The sequence below is a fragment of the Poecilia mexicana genome, unplaced genomic scaffold (assembly GCF_051168715.1).
Source record: "Poecilia mexicana isolate PSO_F unplaced genomic scaffold, ASM5116871v1 scaffold_22, whole genome shotgun sequence".
Taxonomy (NCBI): domain Eukaryota; kingdom Metazoa; phylum Chordata; class Actinopteri; order Cyprinodontiformes; family Poeciliidae; genus Poecilia; species Poecilia mexicana.
Window position 1 is genome coordinate 24,827,282 of NW_028263391.1, and position 24,828 is coordinate 24,852,109.

At 40.8% G+C, this 24,828-nt stretch overlaps 3 protein-coding genes across 6 annotated transcripts in view; 1 reads left to right on the forward strand and 2 right to left on the reverse strand.

Moving 5' to 3' along the window:
* mok (MOK protein kinase) overlaps positions 1 to 1,449 on the reverse strand; it is a 9,401-nt gene extending 7,952 nt beyond the window's left edge. For both annotated transcript variants that reach the window (XM_088002901.1, XM_088002900.1), the window contains exon 1: positions 1,116 to 1,449. In XM_088002901.1, the coding sequence (XP_087859027.1) occupies positions 1,116 to 1,368 (253 nt within the window). In that variant the 5' untranslated portion in view covers positions 1,369 to 1,449. The remainder of the gene's footprint in view (positions 1 to 1,115) is intronic.
* A 751-nt stretch (positions 1,450 to 2,200) lies between these two features.
* Positions 2,201 to 15,584, forward strand: nemf (nuclear export mediator factor). The gene is made up of 32 exons (XM_014969695.2): positions 2,201 to 2,376; positions 2,496 to 2,564; positions 3,294 to 3,396; positions 3,937 to 4,062; positions 4,137 to 4,285; positions 4,358 to 4,425; positions 5,325 to 5,414; positions 5,520 to 5,593; positions 6,055 to 6,125; positions 6,189 to 6,264; positions 6,334 to 6,474; positions 7,428 to 7,636; positions 7,710 to 7,877; positions 7,971 to 8,034; positions 8,114 to 8,202; positions 8,872 to 8,975; positions 9,063 to 9,125; positions 9,216 to 9,328; positions 10,125 to 10,182; positions 10,300 to 10,358; positions 11,221 to 11,341; positions 11,541 to 11,745; positions 11,831 to 11,873; positions 11,954 to 12,003; positions 13,191 to 13,320; positions 13,409 to 13,486; positions 13,562 to 13,774; positions 14,383 to 14,418; positions 14,496 to 14,602; positions 14,675 to 14,718; positions 14,788 to 14,867; positions 15,403 to 15,584. Exons 1-32 carry the CDS (start codon positions 2,318 to 2,320, stop codon positions 15,478 to 15,480), a joined length of 3,138 nt encoding a protein of 1,045 aa, XP_014825181.2. The 5' UTR covers positions 2,201 to 2,317; the 3' UTR covers positions 15,481 to 15,584.
* Positions 15,585 to 23,172, reverse strand: klhdc2 (kelch domain containing 2). Of its 3 annotated transcripts, none has more exons than XM_014969708.2 (14): positions 22,978 to 23,172; positions 21,381 to 21,656; positions 21,219 to 21,298; positions 21,025 to 21,139; positions 20,479 to 20,591; positions 20,306 to 20,390; positions 20,123 to 20,206; positions 19,344 to 19,424; positions 19,054 to 19,112; positions 18,338 to 18,444; positions 18,185 to 18,257; positions 18,015 to 18,102; positions 17,886 to 17,938; positions 15,585 to 17,045 (listed from the first exon to the last, which is right to left on the reverse strand). In XM_014969708.2, exons 2-14 carry the CDS (start codon positions 21,642 to 21,644, stop codon positions 16,922 to 16,924), a joined length of 1,326 nt encoding a protein of 441 aa, XP_014825194.1. In that variant the 5' UTR covers positions 21,645 to 21,656; positions 22,978 to 23,172; the 3' UTR covers positions 15,585 to 16,921. The 3 variants fall into 3 exon arrangements, with proteins under 3 accessions (XP_014825194.1, XP_014825193.1, XP_014825195.1); XM_014969707.2 differs by having other exon boundaries at positions 22,899 to 22,986; XM_014969709.2 differs by lacking the exon at positions 22,978 to 23,172 and adding an exon at positions 22,692 to 22,828.
* Positions 23,173 to 24,828: the final 1,656 nt, after the last annotated feature.

Genomic DNA, 24,828 nt, shown 5'->3' on the forward strand with positions numbered 1-24,828 from the left:
TGTGTAATCCATCACGCGTTCACACGTTTTCAGCTCATTGGCTCTGATCAGCAGGTCAAATCCTGAAAAACCTCAATTTAATTGTCCTGTTCATTAAATTAATTAAAAACGATTTAGCTTTTTTTTTTTTTTTTTTTAAGAGTTTGGTGAGAAAGATATTGTACCTCTGGTCAATTTGTTGTTGGTTCTCCAAAGTACTGACAGCAGAGGTGCCAAAAATTTACCACAGGTTATCTGATTTGTCACATTTTGGTACTGAGTCATTCATTCACTACATCCATGATTAGATTTTGCGAAATGTGTTTATTTTGAGGATTTTTACACATCTTTACCAGGTAAAACAATACATTTGCCCATCTACATCAAATAATTCTTTAAATCCCTGAACTTATGACAAATTTGTTCTGAATGACATGCTCACTTGGTCACTTTGAGGCAGATTTATAAGTTGAAATCTAAATTATTTGTACTGTATTTTATTCATTTTATTATTTTTAAAGCGACCTTTCCCACCCAGCTTTATTGCCCCAGAGAAAGGAGGGCGAACACTCACCAAAAATTCATATTCAATTTTGAATAAAAACAAAATCAAAACTAGTTTTTGTCGCTTTATCTATGTATTTCTCTTCATCTGCTTCCAATACAGAAACGTGCATTATTTGAAGTAAAAACGAGAAACTTCAAGCAGTTAAATTATGAAAAATAAACCGGTCAGCCTTTTTTTTTTTTTTTTTTTTTTGTACTTACAGTGCATTCCTTTGATTGTGTCCTTGCGCATGTTAGTCTGGTATCAATAGCCAGCGTATCTAGATAGAACATGTCATAAAAACTCTAAAAAAGACGCGGAAATTGTCTGATTGGAGCTAGCTTAGCCCCACTGCTGCGCCCTGTTAGCTGACCGTTGCCTTGGTAACGGAGCACGCCTTCGCCCTCCGCGCTGACCTGAGGAGGAGACGGGAACTCTGACAGGAGGTCTAACCGCCGCAGCAGCCCGGACCCTCGGCTGGAAATATTACACTATAAAGGCACAATAACCCCCCTCCTGCGGGATAAGCTTTGTTAATCACGGCAGGCCCAGATATTAGACCGAACCGAACCTTTATTCGCGGTCTTACCTTTCCTCCAGAGGTGGCTCGTGACCAGCGCCTCTGACGTTTTCTCATTGGGCTGCAGGTTGTTCACGGTTTCCACGCCGTAGTTCCGCACACTGTTAATCCAGTCCGTGTCAGGGGTTGTCCTGCACGCATTTCTCAGGCTTGCCCTGTTCTTCACGTCAATGAGCCAGTTGGAGTAGTGCATCATTGGTGCACACAGACAGGTGAAGAGCAGAACATGAGCCCGCTGGTTTACAGGAAGGAAGCGGCTCATTCACTGGATGAATAAAAGCAGCACTACGCTCCCAGACGCCCGGTCATGTCAGGTACAAAGCTTTCTATTCACCGATGCTGACTGATGCGAGTAAAAGGCGTGGACCATTTCATTTTTGCACCCAATAGGCTTCCGTAAAAATCTCTTAAAGGGTTGGAAGGCGTTAGCGCGTTTGCCATATTGTGAGTGGCAGGTTCTCCTTGGAAACACCAGAGTTGGGTTTTCAGTATAAAATAAACACAAATTTATGTCATATTTAAATAAAATATAAATGCCGATTTTAGAATTAATATTGTAATAACTGAGATTAAATGAAACATCATAAACTGTTTAGATTAAAGCAGGGATGTCAAACTCATTTTCATTTCGAGTCGCATCAGGATCATGAATGTCGTCAAAGGGCCGGTTGGTAACACATTGTTTGTTAACAATTTGTTAAAACATTGTAGTTTTTCTGTGATTGGTATTTCTTAAAATGTAACAAGTTTTATCTTTCCACATTGATATAATTTGGTCCTATATAAATGAAAACAGATTTGACTGATTAAATTATACTTAAGCACACAACTGTTAACGTTTCAGGGTCAACATAACAACATAACAGCCTTCAGGGTCACATAAATGGTTATGGCCTTGAGTTAGACACCTGTGGTTTCAGCCTGAAACCCTTTAATCTTTATTATTATTATTATTATTATTATTATTATTATTATTATTATTATTATTATTGAACCAGCATAACACCTGCTCTATGTTTTTGGACGTTTCCGCAAATATACCCCTCACCCTCACAATATGGCGTCGACGTTGACGCACTGTGCGGTCGCTCGCACCTGTGTGTTTGCGCATGTGCAGAACTCCCTGCATGATTTTCTTGTTGCTGCTTCGGATATGTAACGTTCTCAGTCATTACATTACAAACATAACTTCAACGTGGATCTAACTCACCATGAAAACCAGGTTTACCACCGTGGACATCCGGGCAGTTATTGCCGAGATCAATGCCAAGTAGGTGACGGTTGTTAGCCGGAGCTAATGCTAACATGGCCATCTGCTAACAAGGCTAATGTTGATTTATTTACACATGTTGATCACTCATTCATTTATTTATCGTCTTTCCTTTCCAGCTACATCGGCATGAGAGTGAATAACGTTTATGACATCGACAATAAGACATATTTGATCCGTCTACAAAAGTAAGGACAGCTAGAAAACTCAAGTTTTATGAGCCTTTGCTATAAAGAATATGACACTATTACAGAGATGTCTGCTTTGCTATAATTATTACTTGATATGTTAAGGGTTTCTGATAGTTTATCGTGACTACATCAATACAAATAAAAAGCAACATTTTGTTTCTAATGCTATTGATAAGGGCAAATATTTAACTAAGAATGATCTGATTTTGTCTCATTTCTTTCTCAAGACCAGAACATATAAAAGCTTCTTAATCCAAGAGGATTCATGAATCAAAGCACAAATCTCAAACCTTTAATTGATTTTAAATAAACGCAAAAAGTACATTGTAGCACATTATGTAGATCACCTGTGTCAAAGTTAAGGCCCGGGGGCCAAATCCTGCCCGCCTTAAGTTTTTATGTGGCCACATTAACTTTCACAATACAAGTTGTCTAAATATTATTGTATCAATCAATCAAAGCATTTTTTGTCTGAAATGATAACAATGTGAAAAGATATTAAATATTTAATTTCAAGTAGTCCTCATTAATTGCAGACAGAACTATTTATTAATATTTTAACAGTTTAAGGGGAAGTTTTATCACTATGTTCTGCCACAGCCAGCCATTTGAGCTACATTGATAATAACACTCAGTAACAGTGCAACAGGTTGGAGTTTTGTTTAATGTCCGGCATTAGGCCACCATGTTGAGCAGGGTTGACCCCATGCTGTGCTGCTGTTTCAGGCCCGACAGCAAAGCCGTTCTGCTGATAGAGTCCGGGACCCGCTTTCACTCTACGGACTTCGAATGGCCCAAGAACATGATGCCTTCAGGCTTCGCTATGAAAGTAAGAACCTCAGCAACCAATTCATGGTTATTAATACCCCTTAAAGTTACAACCACAAACATCAATGTTTTTTATTAACATAAAGTAAAGCATATTATTATTATTATTAGTAGTAGTAGTATGTGACTGTACTATAATTCTTTGTGGGAATTTCAGGAATAAACAAAAAATTGCTAAATAAAAAAATCTCAAAAAACAAAAAAGAAACATGTTTGTTATTATATCTCAATTTATAGTATTAGATGTCTTTTTTTTTTTTTTTTTAGCCAAAGACATGTAAAGCTGTTAGAAACACCTGCAGCTGTTGACTCAGAGTTGAAACTATTTCCTTCTCATTATTAATCATTCATTCATGTTGTTCAGTAAAATCCACTGAAGTTTGTAACATCCAAACATTAACTCAATGCAGCTGCGTTTGTGTTTTTATTTTTCCGTGTTTGAGTGAGTTTGGATATTTAATGTCATTATTTCCCACATTTGATCGTTTTTTCCTTCACTGAGTTGAATCTGAAAATGGAAGCAGCTGTTTTTGCTCCGTAGTGTCGGAAGCATCTGAAAGGCCGGCGGCTGACTCAGGTCAAGCAGCTGGGAATCGACAGGATCGTCGACATCCAGTTCGGTTCCGACGAAGCCGCCTACCACCTGATCGTCGAACTCTACGACAGGGTCAGAACAGTTTCAGAACCACGACAGGTGTGGTGCTGGTACCGAACACGCTGACCCGGCTGTTTGTCCACCAGGGTAACATCATCCTGGCGGATCATGAGTACACCATCCTGAACCTGCTGAGGTTTCGCACCGCCGAGGCCGAAGACGTTAAGATAGCGGTGAGGGAGCGGTACCCGGTGGAGAGCGCCCGGCCGCCAGAACCGCTCATCACTCTGGACAGGTAGCGCCAGTCATAAACATCCCATAATCCACTGAGCCATAACCAATGGAAACACGTCTAAATGTCCTACAGGCTGTCAGAAATCCTGAGCAAAGCTCAACATGGAGAACAGGTGAAGAAAGTCCTGAACCCTCATCTGCGTGAGTATTCGTCCAAATCTTGGTGTCTTAATCTTCTAGAGACTCATTCAGTAATTATTTATGGAAACTTTCAGTTGGAACCAGATATTTACATACTCTGGGTTAAAACACAAACAGTTCTTCTCATTTTCCAATAATCTAAACTGGGATTGAAAGTTACGGTAGCTAATTTTCCTGGATGATAAATTGTCCCATAAATGATAATGTTGTTATGAGACTTTTTTCAAGTAATGTTACTGATATAATAATCGCAGTACACATTAGAAATGAAAGGTTAATAAACTTTAATTTCAATCACCAGGCTGAAGAATTTTGTTTTCCAGGTTTGGTTAAAAAAAAGAGAAAAACAAACTATTATATAAATGAAAATAATCAAATTCGTTTAATTTTCAATGCGATTAATCGATTTTTTTTACTTATTAATTAATTTAGAAAACAATCAGTCAATCGTTAGCTGGAGAATACAAAATAATTTTTTTGTAAAAGAGCAACAAACTCAAACTGTAGAAATAGTACATACATTTTGCATCTTTTAAAGTATTAATATCGTACAAGAAAAGGCTTAAAAATCTGCAGAATTGGCAATTTTAAAATCCAGTTAATCAAAAAAATAAAAATCAATGTCTAAATTAATCATTATCTGCAGCCTTAGACTAAACTTCCAGTTTTAGGTAAGTTATGATTATTTAGCTAAATGTTCCAATAGAGAGAAACAAATATTGTTTTTATTAATGTTTTAGTCGTGAAACATGACATTACGTTACAGATTCTTCAGATTGAGGCTGAACTTTAATGTTAATCTAAATTCTTGACTTTATTCTCCCATCCTGAAGGAAAAAGAGTTTTATTCAGCTGTAAATCTGTTAATTATTTAACAGAATAAGTCATTTTCCCTCCAGCCTACGGAGCCACTCTGATTGAACACAGTTTGATGGAAGCCGGCCTGCCAGGCTCCTTAAAAGTCGACAGTCAGGCCGACGTCGCTGAAGGTACGCCGGGCCAGTAGGAACTTTCCGTCTGCTTTTTTCCTTCCATCAAATTTTCCTTCCATCACATCAGTGAACAAGTTGCATTTTATTTCATTTGTTTCTCAGTTGCTCCTAAAGTCCTGGAGGCTCTGCAGCTCGCTGAGACGTACATGGACAAAACGGAGAAATTCAGCGGAAAAGTGAGTAAAAAATAACGTCCTGCTGAGAGTCTGTCTATTTTCAGTATAATCAGCCGATTTTTGCTAAAATATTTTAATTCTGACTGAAATACGTTTTTATTGTTCCTTTTATCAGTTTATGTGTGGATTCAAGTTAGTGTATATTTAAAGACATAACTTTGATTTTTTTTTAAATAAACACAAATATCTAATTAATCAGAAATCTTCTGACCCTCCTGCAGGACTGCTGCGGCCCTCCAATGGGTTGCCACCCCCATGTTGAAGACCTTTGATTTAAAGCATTTTATTGTAGCTCACATTTTGATTTGTTATTAAAATGTATGTCCCACTTTGTGTTGGTCTGTCTCATGAATAAATAAATATTGTAACCTCATGAAATGTGAAAAGTTTCAGTGTTTTCTTAGGCCTTGTACTTCTTGGTTCCATATTTTCCATTCATACAGTTTTTCTGCTGTATTTAGGGTTTCATCATTCAGAAGAGGGAGAAGAAACCCAGCTTGGCTCCTGGGAAACCCGGCGAAGATCTCCTGACGTACGTTTCCTCCCTGCTGGTCGCTTTCCTTCAGTTCGCTCCAGTAACGTTTTCCCCTCTCAGGTACGACGAGTTCCACCCGTTCCTCTTCGCCCAGCACACCAACAGCCCCCATCTGGAGTTTGAGACGTTCGACAAGGCCGGTATCACCTGATCGATAACTTCCTGCCGTGAAGAGAGAACGCTGACAGAAGTCGTTTGTCTGCAGGCGGTGGATGAGTTTTTTTCCAAGATGGAGAGCCAGAAGATCGACATGAAGGCCCTGCAGCAGGAGAAGCAGGCTCTGAAGAAGCTGGAGAACGTGAAGAAGGACCATGAGCAGCGGCTGGAGGCGCTGCACCAAGCGCAGGTAAAACAGGCTCCTCTCAGGCCAGGGGTGTACAAACTTTATGGAACTGGAACCACAGCTGTAAAGCTAAGAGAAGTCAACAATTCTAAAAACCAACTAAAAGCTGAATATTTTAATGACAACAAATGTCCTGCTTTCTGTATAAAAAGCATTTAAATGTCAGTTTGGATGATTTTTATGTCAGGGGTGTCCAAACTTTTCCCCAAAGAGCATTAAGCTCTGGCCAGGAACCAAACCCAAAGACAACTCTGCGAAACATTATTATTATTATGTTATTTTTTCACTAATTATTACATTCATTTAGCATAACTTCTACCTCAAACTGTCTGATTTCAGGCGGCCAAAATTTTATTATTAAATATTATGTTTAATAATAACCAGATAATAAAAATATTTCATATTTCATATGAATCACATCAGATTTTATTTTATTCCCACAGTTTTCATGGTTTTTTGATCGTTTTCTTGTCAGAAACCTTTTCATTTTTTGCTTTGATGAATTTGATTGTCAGCCTATCAGAAAAACATTTAAATAAATCATTTTAACTTATATTTTATTTAAAAAAGACTGAATAACAGAAAATAAAAATTATGAAGAATCTAAGAATTTAAGATTTGTTTTTATTTTTGCGTTTTATTTTTCTCATTTTTCCTCCAACCTTTTGAGGCCCCCACTGCGCCCTCTACAGGCCCCACTTAGAAAAACAATGTGTTCTTTTAAACAAATCTGTTTAAAAACAAAAACTCTTATCTAGAGTTATGGATGTTTGTGGTAGTATTTACTCTTAGATTAAAATGAAAGCAGAAAATGGGACAAGTTGTACTCTACAAATCCAATAAGGGCCACATGGAATCATTCCGAGGGCCTCAAACGGCCCCCGGGCCTCACTTTGGACACCCCTGTTTTAGTCTGTAATGTGCGGCGGATGGATTCAGCTGAATGTGTGTGACAGGAAGTGGACAGAGCGAAGGGCGAGCTGGTGGAGATGAACCTGGCGGTGGTGGAGCGGGCGCTGCAGGTGGTGCGCAGCGCGCTGGCCAATCAGGTGGACTGGACGGAAATCGGCACCATCGTGAAGGAAGCGCAGGCGTCTGGCGACCCGGTGGCCTGCGCCATCAAGGAGCTGAAGCTGCAAACCAACCACATCACCATGCTGCTGAAGTACGCTGCTGCTGATCTGCAGACCAACGCCCGCTTTACAGGAACGCACTCACCTCCGCCGTCATTTCCACAGAAATCCCTACGTTTCTGATGAAGAGCAGGAGGAAGAGGAGGAGAAGATCAGAGTGGAGGAGAAAGGAAAGAAAAACAAGAATAAAGGGCAGAACAGGAAGCTGCAGAGGAACAAGCCGATGCTGGTGGATGTGGATCTGGGCCTGTCGGCGTACGCCAACGCCAAGAGGTTCATCTGGAGCAAACCGCTCAGAAAATTCAGGATTTATAATTAAAATCCTTAAAATCCTTCAGCTGGATGAAGTTTTATTGTTACTTTCAGATACTACGACCACAAACGCAGCGCTGAGAAAAAGGAGCAGAAAACCATCGAAGCTGCAGGCAAGGTGGGGAAGCTGCTAATAAAACTATGATTTAATCTGTAATCGTATTTACTCTGACCTTCGACCCTTTTAAATTGTTCAGGCCATGAAATCTGCAGAGAAGAAAACGCAGCAAACCCTGAAGGAAGTCCAGACTGTCACCACCATCCAGAAAGCCCGGAAGGTCTACTGGTGGGTCGACGAGTTCTGGAAACATTTCACATGACGACGACACGGAGCGCAGCAGGAAAATCACAAATACACTTTTAAAAGTTTTTATGAATAAAAACAGAGACGTTTGCATTTATTTATAAGTATTAAAGACAGGCTAGAAATTATTATTATTGTTCTGAACCTGGCTCGCAGTAATATGAGAGAAAAATCTGAATAATATGAGAAATCAATCAATCAATCAATCAATCAGTAGAATATATTAACAAAAATATGAGATATTGTACAATAGTCATGACACTAGGAAAGTCATTACTAGAATAAAGTCGTATTATTACGAGTTGTTATACGACAATAAAGTTGTAATAATATAAAAATAATGTCAAAATATTACCAGAATTAAGTCTTAATATATGAATGAAGTAATAGTACAATATTAAAGTATGAAAAATATGTGAATAAAGTTACCAGCATAAAATTATAAAAACATGAGAATCAAGTCATAATATTTGAATAAAGTCGTAGAAATAAAAGGTGCGTTTCTTTCCTTCCCCTTCAGTTTTGCTCCACGTTGCGTTGGTCGATCACATTAGATCCCAGAAAAGCCCTGAAGGTTTCTGGATGTGAAACGTTAAAGCGTGAATATTCTGGAGAAACTCGATCAACCGGCCGTTTTCCTCCGTTCCTCAGGTTTGAGAAGTTCCTGTGGTTCATCAGCTCTGAGAACTACCTGGTGATCGCAGGGAGGGACCAGCAGCAGAACGAGATGATCGTCAAGCGCTACCTTCGCTCAGGTGAGGCCGCCTGCCGGGGCGTCTGCCTGACCTCTGACCTCTGACCTGTGGCTCTGACCTGCAGCTCTGGCCTCTGACCTCCTGCAGGTGACATCTACGTCCACGCTGATCTGCATGGAGCGACCAGCTGCGTCATCAAGAACCCGTCAGGTTCTGTCTGCCGGCCCGTCTCCTCGGCTCAGTTTTCTTCTTCTTGTTTTTAGCCGAAGCATCTTCATCGCCTCTCCTCCTCTTCCTCAGGCGATGCCGTTCCTCCCAGGACGCTGACCGAAGCCGCCACCATGGCCGTCTGCTACAGCGCTGCCTGGGATGCCAAGATTATCACCAGCGCCTGGTGGGTCCACCACCATCAGGTTAGTCGATTCTCACCCAGAAAATAACGACTTTATGCTTCAGAATCCTGTAAAAGCTGCAGTTACTGAAGGTTTTCCTTCCACTCAACTTTCCACTAACACAGTTTGTAAACCTTGTTAGCAGGTTGCTAACTTGTCACCTCTCAAGTAAACAGTTTATTATTAATTATGTAGAGCAGAGGCCTTCAAGGTGGGGGTCTGCAGGGGTCGTGAGATATATTTTTAAAAATTCAAAATTGTCTTTAAATATTATGACAGAGTATTAGAGCCATACCAAGAAAAAATATATTACAAGAATAAAACCGTAATGCTACAAAAAGTTGTACAAGAATTTAAAATCATGAGTATAAACTGCTTTGAGAATAAAGTCATAATAACACACACACACACACACACACACACACGTGTGTGTGTGTGTATATATATATATATATATATATATATATATATATAATTTATTTATTTAAGAATAAACTCACAAAATTATGAAAACAAAGTCGTACTGACTTTATTCTCATTGTTTTAAAAGGCAGCCATGCCTCATCTCTGTATTCAAACTTTAAACTAAAAATGTGAAATAAAGAAAAGACCTCTGCTGTTGAAGATAATAAAAAATAAAAAATATTTTATTATTGTTTTTTTTTATATATATCTGCAAGCATGTAAATTAATGGAAATAAACCCAGAAATTGGCTGCAGTTTAGAAATTAAAATAAAAACATTTTTAATTTTCCTAAAACATTAAAAACAAAAATGATATTGGTAAAAAATGAAATCTAAAGTGTGTGTTTTTCAGGTGTCTAAAACGGCTCCCACTGGAGAGTATCTGACCACTGGAAGCTTCATGATCAGAGGTACGAGCCTTCATCACTTCCTGTCCATAATACCATCACTTCCTGTTTGCTACAATGAGCAGCAAATAAATTTACCTGGAAAATTTATTTGCTTTTTTTCTAATTTTTGCTGTTCAGGGAAGAAAAACTTCCTTCCTCCATCCTACCTGATCATGGGCTTTGGCTTCCTGTTTAAGGTAAGCAAGGGCTAGGGTCACATGGAGTCGCCTGGGGTCACATGGGGTCACACGGGGTCACACAGGGTCACGTGGAGTTGCCTGGGGTCACACAGGGTCACACAGGGTCAATGGAGTCGCCTGGGGTCACACAGGGTCACGTGGAGTTGCCTGGGGTCACATGGGGTCACACAGGGTCAATGGAGTCGCCTGGGGTCACACAGGGTCACGTGGAGTTGCCTGGGGTCACATGGGGTCACACAGGGTCACACAGGGTCAATGGAGTCGCCTGGGGTCACACAGGGTCACGTGGAGTTGCCTGGGGTCACATGGGGTCACACGGGGTCACACAGGGTCACATGGAGTCGCCTGGGGTCACATGGGGTCACACAGGGTCACATGGGGTCACACGGGGTCACACAGGGTCACGTGGAGTTGCCTGGGGTCACACAGGGTCACACAGGGTCACATGGAGTCGCCTGGGGTCACACGGGGTCACATGGAGTCGCCTGGGGTCACGTGGAGTCGCCTGGGGTCACGCAGGGTCACGTGGAGTCGCCTGGGGTCACACGGGGTCACACAGGGTCAATGGAGTCGCCTGGGGTCACACGGGGTCACGTGGAGTCGCCTGGGGTCACGTGGAGTCGCCTGGGGTCACACAGGGTCACGTGGAGTCGCCTGGGGTCACACTGGGTCACGTGGAGTTGCCTGGGGTCACACGGGGTCACATGGAGTCGCCTGGGGTCACACGGGGTCACGTGGAGTCGCCTGGGGTCACACAGGGTCACGTGGAGTCGCCTGGGGTCACACAGGGTCACGTGGAGTCGCCTGGGGTCACGCGGGGTCTTTCCGGTTCCCACCTGCTCCTCTGATTGGTTGACAGGTGGATGAGCAGAGCGTGTTTCGGCACCGCGGCGAGCGAAAGGTGAAAACGGTGGAGGAAGACCTGGAGGAAGTGACATCGAGAGCTGCTGAGCTGCTGGAGGAAGGGGAGGAGCTTATCGGTACCAAGACGAATGTTTCAGATCCAAACTCATTTTATTATCAGATAAACTGGTAATATAAAAATCAGTTTTTAAATGACAATTTCACTCATGAAGACGGAGATTTTTTTAACTTGGTTTTCATCTAAATTTCAAACGTTTTTAATGATTTATGTCGCTTTTGAAAAGCTGCTGGACTCGTTTCCTCCTCGTTTCCTAGGAGACGACAGCAGTAATGAAGACCAGGGCAGAGCAGCAGACGAGGCGGAGAGCCATAAAGAAGCAGAAATGGCCGCCGCCGCGCAGCCGGGCGACATGGAGGACGACGGGAACGACGAAGACAGCGGCGTGGAAGACGAGACGAAGAGCGACCAGTTCAGCTTTCCAGACACCGCCATCTCCCTCTCCCACTTACAGCCAATCAGGTAGCGTCTCCGTCCAAACAGGAAGTTCTCCTTTCTTCCTGCATGAACGCGAAGGAAACAACAAATCGTTCTTCCTCGTTTCTAGGATGGCTCACAATCCCAGCTTCAAGAACGAAACGACGACTCAGGCAGATATCTGCACCTTTTCCTCTCCTCCAGGTGTTTTATCGGGTTATTTTATTTAATTCCTGATGTTTTGTTCCTTCAGGTTGAAGTGGATTCACAAGGGAAGAAACACATGAGCGCCAGGCAGAGGAGGTGAGCTCAGTTTGTATTTAAGATAAAAAAGCTTAAATCTGTTCTATCCAGAGTTAATGTTCAGTAAACAGGCCTCAGATTTTCTCATTTTTTAAAGTATTTTGAGCTGCAGATTCATCCTTTGCTACTAATGATCAAACATTCACTAAAGTATTTCTGTTATTGCATTTTAAGCAATAAAATGTTTATTTTCTTATTTAAACCTGTAACCCCCGGTGTTGTTACACTACAACATTTTAAACCAAGAAAAGCACAAATATTGATTTTTGTTCAGATTTTTTTAACCTAAACTTAGAGTTTGAACCTGTTCAGGTTTGGAAATGTGCATAAAAATGCCAGATTATTTCAGAAATACCTCTGGGTTTTTATCACGCCTCAAACGTGTACATGTGTAATTTAACATCTGGACAAAATAATTAAATATTAATCAGGTTGTTTTAACTCAATTAGATTTTCTAAAAACAAAAACAAACAGTAAAAATCTGAAAACATATTTTCACTCCAAACTTTTTCTTTATGTAGATTCATGAGTTGGAATGGCCTAGTCAAAGTAACAACCTCAAAAGATGTCGAGTGGGTGTATTTTCTTATGAAGAATGTGCAAAAGTTTCAGTTTGCAGCAAAAGGAGGTTCTACGACGTATTTATAACATTCAAAGGGAAAAGCAGGAGATTTCTGTTTGAAACTAAAACCATTTATCATTTCCTTCTTTTTCTTTATCACCATAAACTTTGTGTTGGTCTGTCATGCACTGCAAAAACACAAAATCTTACCAAGTATTTTTGGTTTCATTTAGTAATATTTTAGTGCACTTGAAATAAGACAAAACTAACTAATAACTAACTTTTCTGCAAAAATTAGGAACTTGTTTAAATCTATAAATCCTTAACACTGATTATAACAAGGCAAAAATTACAAGTGAAAAAATCCTCATTCTTTCATTATTGTAAGGATTTATTTATTTAAAACAAGCTTCGATGTTTTGCTGAAAAGTTACTTGGTTAGTTTTGTCTTATTTCAAGTGAACTAGACACTAAACTCTTGATTTTGTATTTTTGCAGCGTAAAACCTAAAAATATATATTTTTGTGATGGGAAAACGTGTGGGAAAGCTCAAAGAAGGAATTGATTTATTATTAACAATGATTAATTTAACGATGCTCAGAAGTTTTTGCCTCTTTTGTTTAGAGAGGAGAAGAAGAAGAAGCAGAAACAGGAAGATTGTGACGGCGAGGAGAAGTCGGAGGTTTCCTCTGTGGATCTGGGGTCAAAAGGTGGAGGAGGCTCTTCTCAGCAGCCACTGAAGAGAGGCCAGAAGGTGAGACAAACACCGAACCAGAACCAGAACCAGAACCAGAACCAGAACCGCTCAGGTGGAAAATGAAATATTCCTGCTGCTGGGACAGAACAAGCTGAAGAAGATCAAGGAGAAGTACAAGGACCAGGATGAAGAGGACCGGGAGCTGATGATGCAGCTGCTAGGGGTGAGGAAGGTCATCCGTGTGCCGCCGCTCCAACGCGGCCCAGATGCTGACGCCCGACCCGTTTCTGCCCTGCAGTCTGCCGGGGCAGCCAAGGAGGAGAAGGACAGAGGGAAGAAAGGAAGGAAGGGCAAAGGGAAGGAGGAGCCTGGCAGGAAACCACAGCTGAAACCGCAGCAGAAACCTCGAAACATGGCCGCCGACGAGAAGAAACCTCAGCAGGAAGGAGGAAGAGGAGAGGAAGAGGAGGAAGAGGAGAAGCCGGCTGGAGAGCAGCAGCAGGAGGAGAAGGTAGAAAACACAAATGACAAAAAATATTAACTTCTGTGATCAGCATGAGGGATAATTCAGATAATTTCTGTTTAATTACGAGAAAAAGTCACAATATTAGCAGAATAAAGAAACAGCTTAAATTTAAGAGAAAAATATGTTTTAATGTGAAAAAGGCTGTAACATGACTAACATGGCCGCTCAGTCAGTGTAGAGTATCGTTTCAAAGTTCTGCTGTTTATAATAATTTGATGGAAATGGATTTAAATCAGAAATCTGACCTGGTAAACAAATATTGATCAAATAAAATCATAATATTATGACTTCATTCTTGTAATAGGACTTAATTTGTTTTTAATATTGTGGCTTTATTCTCATAATTAAAAAACTATTTCAGCCTGGCTCTAGTATTTTGTTGATCTGAATTCAAAGTCCAAATAAACACAAACTGTGAAACGTTTCTCAAACAAGATGGCCGCCTCTATGGAAACACCAAAACTCCAGATTGTCCTAAAATTAAATCTCTGGAAACCAAAAATTTGACTAATCGATGATCAGTTTATCACCCAGCTCTAACAGAATGTGGGTTTAGTTGCTTCCTGACTCAGCAGTGATGTAATTTCCTGCAGGAAGACGAGGCGGACCAGGACAACGCCGGAGCGGAGGTGAGCTTCCTGCCTCAGGTGAGTAAACGCTGCCAGTCGGAGCTTCATCCTCTTGGCTTCCTGTCTCCCGGCGACAGGAAGCAGAAAACCTGCTGACGTCTCTGAGCGGCCAGCCGCACCCCGACGACATCCTGCTGTTCGCCGTCCCCGTCTGCGCCCCCTACACCGCCCTGTCCAACTATAAGTAGGTGTCCAAACTGTCCAAGCCGTCCTCAGAGCTACGGCCTCGGTGTGATGGTGCTTCTGTTGTCCGCAGACACAAAGTGAAGCTGACTCCAGGCTCTCAGAAGAAAGGAAAAGGTAGAAACGATCCCGGATGATTCCTGCAGGTCGAGGCTCAGTGCTGACGTGACGTTTTCTGTTTTCAAGCGGCTCGGACGGCGGTGCTCAGCTTCATCAAGGCTAAAGACGCTTCAGCCCGGGAGAAGGACCTGTTCCGCAGCGTCAAGGTAAAAATACCCAAAACTCCAGCAGGAAGGAAAACCTCACAGATCTGTAACCTCACATTTTTTCAACTTAACAAATATTTACATCTGTTAGATCTGTTAAGTTTTTCTTCACATATAACATTCATATTTCTACACGTTTTTTACAACATATTTTTTAATTTATTCAGCAAATATATACATTTAACTAGATGTTTTATATTTATTGAATAATTTATTGTAGGTATATAAATATCTAACATTTTATGTTTGTATTTTTGTTAAATCATGTAACAAATTTTTATTATAAAGAGAACTGAGTTTATTTTAAAATGTGATTAACACTGAGAACCAGAATCTGTTGTTAAACCCTGGTTCTGTTCTGAAGGTCCAACCCGTTACAGCCGAGCCGCTTGGTGGTTAAAATTTGCACCTTCTTGGTCCCTTTATGCATCAATAGTGTAGCTATAAACACACCGGGTCAGTGGTTCTGTTGGTCCGGGTCTCAGTCTGTCCGGTTCTGTTGGTCCGGGTCTCAGTCTGTCCGGTTCTGTTTCAGGACGCGGACCTCTCCAGGAACATGCCAGGGAAGGTGAAGGTGTCGGCACCAAACCTGCTGGCTGCCAAGAGGAAGTGAACCCGTCCAGATCCTGGCCGCTCCGCTGAGGGGTTAGGAGCTTCAATTGTAAAGATTGTTCTGATTCCATTTACAAAAATATTAGGAATAAAAATCTGACTCGATTTGTAGTTTTCATTTTATTTGGATACAATCTTGCATTATCAACAATTACAGGAGGTAATTTTGTGCAAACGAAGCCAAACTGACAGCGTCGTTTCAGTGCAACGAGATCAGAGGAGCCATTTTATTTACAGCTGTACAGACGGATCAGAACCAGCAGGTGGTTTCTGTCTGGTTCCACCGGATCGAGAACTGAAGCAGAATTACCTGAAGCCAGGTAACCTGCTGCTAAATAATCCCAGCCGTTCTGCTCATTTTTAGTGTTCAAACAAAATGGACATTTAAAAACAGACCTCTAGATTTTTATTTTACATTTGCATGAAGCTAACTTAAAGATGTACACACATTTCAGTGGTTTTCTTAGAGTTCCTGTTCGGGTTGAGAAGGAAGCAGAGGAGACCTTTCTGAGTCAGCAGAAGCCAAAAAGCTCACAGGTTTGGATTTAAAAGGTTCTGGAAGCTTCAAAATATTTATTTGTACCTTCTGACGTTTAAAAATCCAGAAGAAATGATGGTTTTATGACTGCAGAGGAGTACAACCAAGTATTGGTGCAAGGATAAGAAAAATATTGAAGTTATGAGCAAAAAGTTGTGACATTAGAAAAATATATGGAAATTCATACGAGAATAAAGTCATAATGTTACAAGATTTAAGTAATGAGAAAAAAAGCCAATGAGTCAAGATAATGAGAATAAACTAGCAATTTTATAACGTCAACACAAAAAAATAAATTAAGATGAAGAATACTGAGCATCTTGTGAAGTTATACTTTATCGGTTTTACAAATAAAGAAAAAAGTTCATCTTTTATCAGTAGCAGAACTTTGAAACAATTGAAAACTAGAATCACAAACTGATCTGGACAACAAACCTTTTTCAATCTTTTTCTAGTAATTTTACGACTTTCTTCTGGTAATCTTATAACTTTACCCTCGTAATTAAAAAAAATAAATCTTAGTCTGGCCCTAATAGTCAGCTGCATGTGGAGTTATTTCTTCTAGACCATTTTGGTCGAATGAAAAGCTGACCTCAGAACCAGAACCATATCTGAACTTTAAACCACAGTTTGTTTTTTCCTTTCCTCGCCTTTAATCATCTGTTTTCCAGCTGCAGCTGCCTCTGAGGCCAGCTGTTGCCGGGCAGAAAGCAGGTTGATTCTAAGGGCCGTCCTGATTGGTCGGCCCGTTTCTGAAAGTTTTGGTGAGATTCCAGATGTTCTCCTGGCTGTGCAGGGAAATAACTGGGCGCATCATCAGAAATGGAAAACAGATTCTTTCTGCTTGTCGTTTTAATTCACGTTAGCGGTCCGGGCAGAGCGAGCTGGTGGGTCCTGCCCGGCTCTAGGAGCCCAGCGTGTTGACCCGGGACATCCTCTGCTTCAGGCTGTGCAGCAGGTGTTTGGGCAGGCAGTCCCAGTGAGAGGACAGCTTCTCCCGGTGCTGCAGAATCGCCTCCATGCAGAACCTGAGGAGCACAGGCTCGTTAGCGGCTAAAACAAACCCACTTCCTGCTGCTTCAAAGCTGCAACTTTTATAAAAATTATTTTTACAAATTAGTTGAAACTGTTAAAGTATAGAATGAGACAGAAAAAAATGCATCTCCTAGACTAGAAACAACCAATCAGAGCCAGGAGGCGGGTCTTAGCGCTGTCGATCATAACGCCTGTTAGGAAAGTTGATGCTAGTTAGCATGGCCACTGATAGCGGTTTTCCTGCAAGGATGAATTGACTCTCTGCCATTAACACATTTCACAGCATGTTTATGAGTTGACTGACAGCGCTTACACCCGCCTGCTGGCTCTGATTGGTTGTTTAAAAAAAAAAAAATTAGATTTCATAATTTAATGCCTTGAAATTGGGCCTCTGTCTCTTTAAAAACTCCTGCTCTTTCAGGACGTCATCACCTAAATGTTTTTTCCAGTGTTGCTCTGAGAAGTGGCTCCTTAAAGCAGCTCAGCTGTTCCACCAGGTGTTTGCTAATTGCTACTGGCTAGTCTGAAGGAGCAGAGTGGGGGAGGGCTGCTCTGACAGGCAGAAGCTCAGAAGCAGCAGCTCATAGGAGGAGCTGTGTCTGGAAGGCGGGGCTAGGTACCATCAGGCATTTTGAACAGCTGAATGGTTGCCATGGTGATTAAATGATTTCTCAAACATGCATGAAAGAATCAAGGAATGTTTCTGATGAGGGAATAAAGTTAAAATGTGATCAAAAGTTCAAATAAGTTGATTTCACATCATACCGCCCTTTAATAAAAATGTGAAAACCGTATTTTAATAAAAGTTACTTCCTGAAGCTTTAAGTACTCACCCGACTAACGATTTGGGCTGGACGTTAAAAATTAGCAGCTCGTTGCTGTGAGCCTGTCGGAGGAGGAAAACAGGATGAGAGGCAGTCTGAAACAGGAAGTGGTCATAACCTGGAGGTTTTTCAGCTTACAGCTCTCTCATGAGACAGCAGGTTGTTGGCGCAGCCTCCAAACACGAACACCTCGCCGTCCGGCCCAGAACATGCCGTGTGCCACAGCCTGCAGCGCAGAGAGAGAGAGAGAGAGGCGTTCAGTAGTGCGGCGATGGGCACAGTGGCATTCAGCAGGACAGGATACTTACCTGGGGCTCTTTGTGTAGCTGTGCTTGAACGGCCTCCACTCGTTCCTGCTGATGCAGTAAAGCCACGCGTCACCTGGAGGAGAGGTACAGCGATTCAGAACAACTTCCTGTTCAAACGATCGCTCAGCCTGGGAACCCAAACACAAAACTCACTGAGCGTTTCTCTCTGTGTGGTGAAACCTCCAAACAGGAAGATGTGATCTGGTGAAACCGGAGTGAAGGAATGCCAGGACCGGCCCACAGGATTCTGAGGAACGCCCCTGCAGAAAAAAAACAAAACGGGTCAGAATGAGTCAAGACGGGTCAGAATGGGTCAGAATGGGTCAAGATGGGTCAGAATGGGTCAGAATGGGTCAAGACGGGTCAGAATGGGTCAAGACGGGTCAGAATGAGTCAAGACGGGTCACAATGGGTCAAGACGGGTCAGAATGAGTCAAGACGGGTCACAATGGGTCATTTTCTCCTTTTATTACCAAGAAAACAAATCAAGAGAAGCTGATTAATTCAGATTTCATTTCTGTTCCAAACCGATGTCTAATCTGCCTGATTTTTACAGAAATTAAACATCTTTAACTAAAATCTGAACAAGAATGAGACCCAGTGTTGTAATATTACATTTCAAACTAAAAACAAAAAATACAAATGTTGATGTTTTTTTCCTGAAGATGCTTTTTTTTTTCAACAAATAATCAAGCTGCTGTTATTGTATTTTAGGACATAAAACAATTAACTGAATCATTTATTTGTGTTAATATATATAAAAGGTGTACATGAATAATCAGCAAAAATGTGGCAACTTTTCTTATTAATAGATTAATCGATAACTAAAATAATCACTAGTTGTGATCACAGCCCAGGTTCAGACTTACATTTCGTGCCACTCCCACGTCTCCAGGTTGATGTAGTACAAATCATTCAGTCTGTAATTCTGGAGAAAAACAATAAAAGTGTTTGGGAACAAAATATATTGAATGTTAGCATTTCTGTGACTCAACTTGACTATTTTTACATAATTCAGACTAAACATTCCCTTAAACCTTCAGCTCAGACTGTTTAAAATGGTTCATCTGAAGGATTTATGACCTTAACTGTAATAAAAGTGTTGTGGATAAAGAAAGCCAGAAAGCACACAGACTGAACGGATCAGAGCAGAGCTCACCTTGAACCGCCCTCCGAACACGTAACCTCTGTTTCCTACGGTGGCACAGGCGTGAGCTGCTCTGGGGGACGGCGTGTTGCCCTGAAACACAGCGACAGGACCATCAGAACCACCCAGAACCAAACACACAAAACCACTCAGAACCACCCAGAACCACCCAAAACCACTCAGAACCACACAAAACCACTCAGAACCACCCAGAACCACTCAGAATCACCCAGAACCACTCAGAATCACCCAGAACCACTCAGAACCACACAAAACCACTCAGAACCACACAAAACCACTCAGAACCACCCAGAACCACACAGAACCACTCAGAACCACCCAGAATCACCCAGAACCACTCAGAACCACACAAAACCACTCAGAACCACACAGAACCACCCAGAACCACCCAGAACCACTCAGAACCACACAAAACCACTCAGAACCACACAGAACCACCCAGAACCACCCAGAACCACTCAGAACCACTCAGAACCACTCAGAACCACCCAATCACTACAGTGGCTTTTTAATGGATCTGTATGAAACCCGGGTCGACTTCGATGCTCTGGTCTATATAAATAAATGTCAGAGTTTTTTTACTTACACTTGATTTTTTTCACTTTTTTCTTGATTCTTTTTCTCTTTATCTTTCTTCATTTTTATTTATTAATTTTTTTGTATTCATTTCATTATTCGTTTCTTCTATCTCTGCAGGTGTCGCTGCAGACGCACCGTTCATCCCCAGTTTCCATTAATGCCCATAAGGTGGCGCTGCTGCGCGTCTTCACCTGAGTGATGGGCTGACTCCATGCTGACGTCTCCAGGTCCAGGACATGGATGTGGTTGTTCCAGCCTCGTTTAGGACCCTCCCACTGATGCAGGAAATAAAAATAAATACGTCAACATTCAAAGAGCCTCTGCAAAAGGAGGATCCTGACTTCTACGTTTGATGCTGTCATTCGTTTACAGACCAAAACAGAAGACGTTTCATCGGTCTCGAAAGCCCCTAGGTGAGATCCCTGTGGAGTGTAGCCGTACCCGCCGAAGAAAATCAGTCTGCAAATATAAAAGATAAAGGAATCTCATCATCAAACCTTCCTGGAGAAACAAACCCGATAACACGGCCAGGGAAGGAAGACGTCACCTGTTCTTGTGGACCCAGCATCCCAGCTTGTCCTTGGAGGACGGAGGAAGTCCTTTCAGGTCCCTCATTTCCTCCCACACCAGGCTGGGCGCCCTCAGAGGCAGACGGTAGATCTGGAACAGGACCAGTGCTGCATTTAAACACTCAACAAGGCCTTTCATGACAACACAGTTTGGCCCAGAAGTTACTGCGATAAATGATATTCTTTTCAGACCATTTTAAGAAATATAATAGTACTGGCATAATAATGCAGGTGCACCCTCTTAAAGATGAATAAACTTTCATTTTTAACAAACATTTAACAATGGCACTGAAAGACATTTTAAATATAAACAAAACAACAAATAAAATAGAGACTGAAATCTCTGCAAGTGAAAGGATTCTCCAAAAAGCACAAGGTAAGATCAGACCAAAGCGCCAGACTGAAGACTTTCATCATTCAGTTTTTGGATGAAAGAAACGAGAAAAGCAATCATGGAAATGGAAATTATTGAGCTGGTTTTAACTTATGATGGGATGAACTGATTAATTGTTCTCTCAGCATACCCTGTTTGTGTTTCCTCTGGCATGATGCCCCCCGAACAGGTACAGGACCCCATCCAGACACGTCCCGCAGCTGCCGGACATGGAGTGCAGGTTCCCTTCGGTGACATGCTTCATCCTGCAGACATGCAACCGTTTTTATTTAACTGCAGCATCCATAGAAATGACGACAGGAAGTTCACCCTTTATTTCCTCACCAAACTCCTGACTCCATGTTGTAGGTCCACACCTCATTTTTGGGCAGGTACAAGTCAACGAATCCATGATTTTGGCCATTCTTGTTTAAAAAAACAAAAGAGAATATGATTTAGAAACTAAAAATAATGACTTAAAGTGTGATTACGTGGTTCAGCTCCTACCTTGTATCCGCCCCACACATACATGATATTTCTATCAATGACAGCAATGTGGCCGCTGCGCTCTGCCGGAGCGTCCAGCTCAACAGACTCTGGCGCCTCCGCTTCTTCGTCATCTTCGTCCCCCAGCAGTTCGTCTTCGTCCCCCGGCTGTTCGTCCTCATCCACCATCCCGAAAAGCCTCCTGCGGTCTTCCTCTCCGTCATTGCCATGTCTGGCCGGCAGATTTCCTGCGTCCTCCTCCATGCCTGCCTCCCTCTCTGCCATGTCAGCGTCTCCCTATAACCATTTACAATTACTTGAGTTGTTTTTTGGGAAAAATATACTTTTTCTGCACTGTATCTTTTAATATAATGAAGTATAGTTAATTTTACTTGAGCAGAAGTTTTGGATTTCTACCTACAGAATAACTTTACTGAATGAAAAAATTCAGGAGACATCTTGTTTTTACACCAGCTTTGTTGTTATTTTCTGTCTGCTGAATAACGTCAGGATAAAAAAAATATAGTAAATATTATATTTTGTCAGTGGAAGCACTTTACCCTGTTCTAACAAATATACAGTAAATATTGGTTTAATGAGATTTATGGTGAAATACCAGGACTTGCACATAACTATATTTTTGTCTGTCTGATGACTGAATTTTTAAATATTAAATTAGACATTCTAATCAGGCACTCATACTTTTTTATCAAATACTTTTTTACTCTTGAGTAATTTCTTAGTCAGCTACTTCTTACTTTAACTACAGTAAAAACATATCATACCAGTGTACAATCTTTGGGTATGCTACCCAAAGATTTCTATAAACAAAACAATCAGGATGTGATTTTGTGGGTCTTTTATTTTGTTCCTAAGGTCCAGAGAACCTCGTTACAGAGTATTAGAAATCCTACATCATTAGAAAATATGGTACATTCTCCCAGAAAATAGAGAGTGAGTCATGATTGGGTCAGAATTAAAACATAAAGCCAAATCAACTCCAAAATTATTAAACTTTATAGAAAAAAAAACAACCTCATCGAGATATTTTTCAAGGAGGTGGAATGGTGAAATATCCCTCTGTGTGTGTGCCCCAGACTACATTAACATACTCGCGTTAAAGTTTGTAATGTTCATATATTTTCTGTGTGAGAACATGATGCTTCAACAAAAGATGCATTTATTTTACGGCTTTTCCCACTGATTAGCCAGACGTTGTTAGAGGCTAGCTAACAGCAGCTAAACTAACAACTGACCCACTTTAAAAGCTTAAATAGTGTAAAGCCCGCTCTAGCTGCTGGTAAACGTAATAACATAAGCGTAAAAACTGACCTTAGTAGTTTGGACTTTTATTCTTAACAACTTTAAAAGACAGAGCAATAAATCAAGTGACAACCGTTTGTCATTTTCGGTGCAAGTTCCAAAACATTTCGATAAATTAGCACCAAGCTAAGCTAATGCTAGCCGTGTCTGTGTTGATTTTTGACCCAATGTGTGACAGGCCAGCTCCAGCTGCAATCACTTTAGCCACAAACTTACCTTAAAGGTTGTATCTTATCTGAAATACTCAAAACAATCCTCAATTTATGAGCTTATAATCAGACCGGACATAACCCACCTTTCAAGCGGAAACGGTTCAGCAGATCGTCGTTACAAAAACGTTCAGAACATCTATAAAAAATCGTAGTAAAGTTTTGGTTGTTTTAAAAGTCTTTTCTTTCTTTGTGAGTTGTCGTATAACATCCAAAAATAAGAGTTAGTGGAAAAGGCATATAAAAATAAGCACCAAGGTGATTACAAGAGCGACACTTTCAAAATAAAAGTAAAATCGAGTCAAAGCAGTCCTTATTTATTTAAATTTATAGTTCTTAAACAAGAAACAAGGCAGAACATATGCATCTGTACAGGAGAGGTTAAGCCGACCCTAAAGTCCCTAAAGAATACATATACAGCAGGAATAAAAAGACGTTAAACAAATATCTAACAGAAATAACCAAAATCACATACCATTTGAAATTAGTTTAAAAACAAAACATTATTGCGATACATTTGATGTGGATGATAAAGAAAAGAAAACTTACAGGAAGGGTTAATAGGACAGTAAACTTTGCACAAATAACCATTTGACTTTATTGTCTTTCTACATTCAGTTTGCTTCTATATTAGTTTCTAATCAACAGTAACTCATAAATGTTTGGTTTGAAGCATAATTTATGTATAATTTCACAAAAAGGACCAACATACCTCAGTTTGTTCTGTCAGATGGAATGGGACAAAATTCCAAATTATTATGAAAACTTTCTGTAAGGATACACTTTATACTTCAGTTAAGTTTAAATGCTAAGGCCAAAACAAATTATAGCTTTAAAAAGAAATTCTACCAAATACTAAGAATAATTTAAAGAATCAGAGAAATGTGACGATGAGAAGCAGAGGTTAAGAGACCCGGTCTGACCGGGTCACAGAGAGCAACAGCAAGCCATCTGGTTTTTCCAATAAGGTGCTTTTCTGGTGCTGGGAAAATTGTATTCAGGGTGTTTTCAGCTTTGAAAGCCTTGTTTTTTTTCCTTCCACTAAACTTTTTTCCTCAAAATTGCAGCTGAGTATTAGACGTTAAAAATTAGGCTTGGACAACTTTCCTTATTCTCAGAGAGAGACGGGGACAGCTGAAATGTTTTTAATCAGCTCAGACATTTTATTATTCAAAAACTTCTTGTTTTGTTTGTTTTATTAAATAAGACATGTCTTACTTTGATCTATAATACAGGTCCTTCTCAAAAAATTAGCATATTGTGATAAAGTTCATTATTTTCCGTAATGTAATGATAAAAATTAAATTGTCATATATTTTAGATTCGTTGCACACCAACTGAAATATTTCTGGTCTTTTATTGTTTTAAGACTGATGATTTTGGCAAACAGCTCATGAAAACCCAAAATCCCTGTCTCAAAAAATTAGCATATCATGAAAAGGTTCTCTGGACGAGCAATAAAAATAATCATCTGAATCAACAAAGTAACTCTAAACACCTGCAAAAGATTCCTGAGGCTTTTAAAAACTCCCAGCCTGGTTCATTACTCAAAACCGCCATCATGGGTCAGACTGCCGACCTGACTGCTGTCCAGAAGGCCATCACTGACATCCTCAAGCAAGAGGGTGAGAAACAGAACGACATTTCTGAACGAATAGGATGTTCCCAGAGTATCAAGGCACCTCAGTGGGAAGGAAAAAGTGTGGCAGAAAACGCTGCACAACGAGAAGAGGTGACCGGACCCTGAGGAAGATTGTGGAGAAGGGCAGAAGTGCCTGACCCGGTTTACAGAGAAGCAGCACTGGACTGTTGCTCAGTGGTCCAAAGTACTTTTTTCAGATGAAAGAAAATTTTGCATGTCATTCGGAAATCAAGGTGCCAGACTCTGGAGGAAGACTGGGGAGAAGGAAATGTCAAAATGCCAGAAGTCCAGAGTC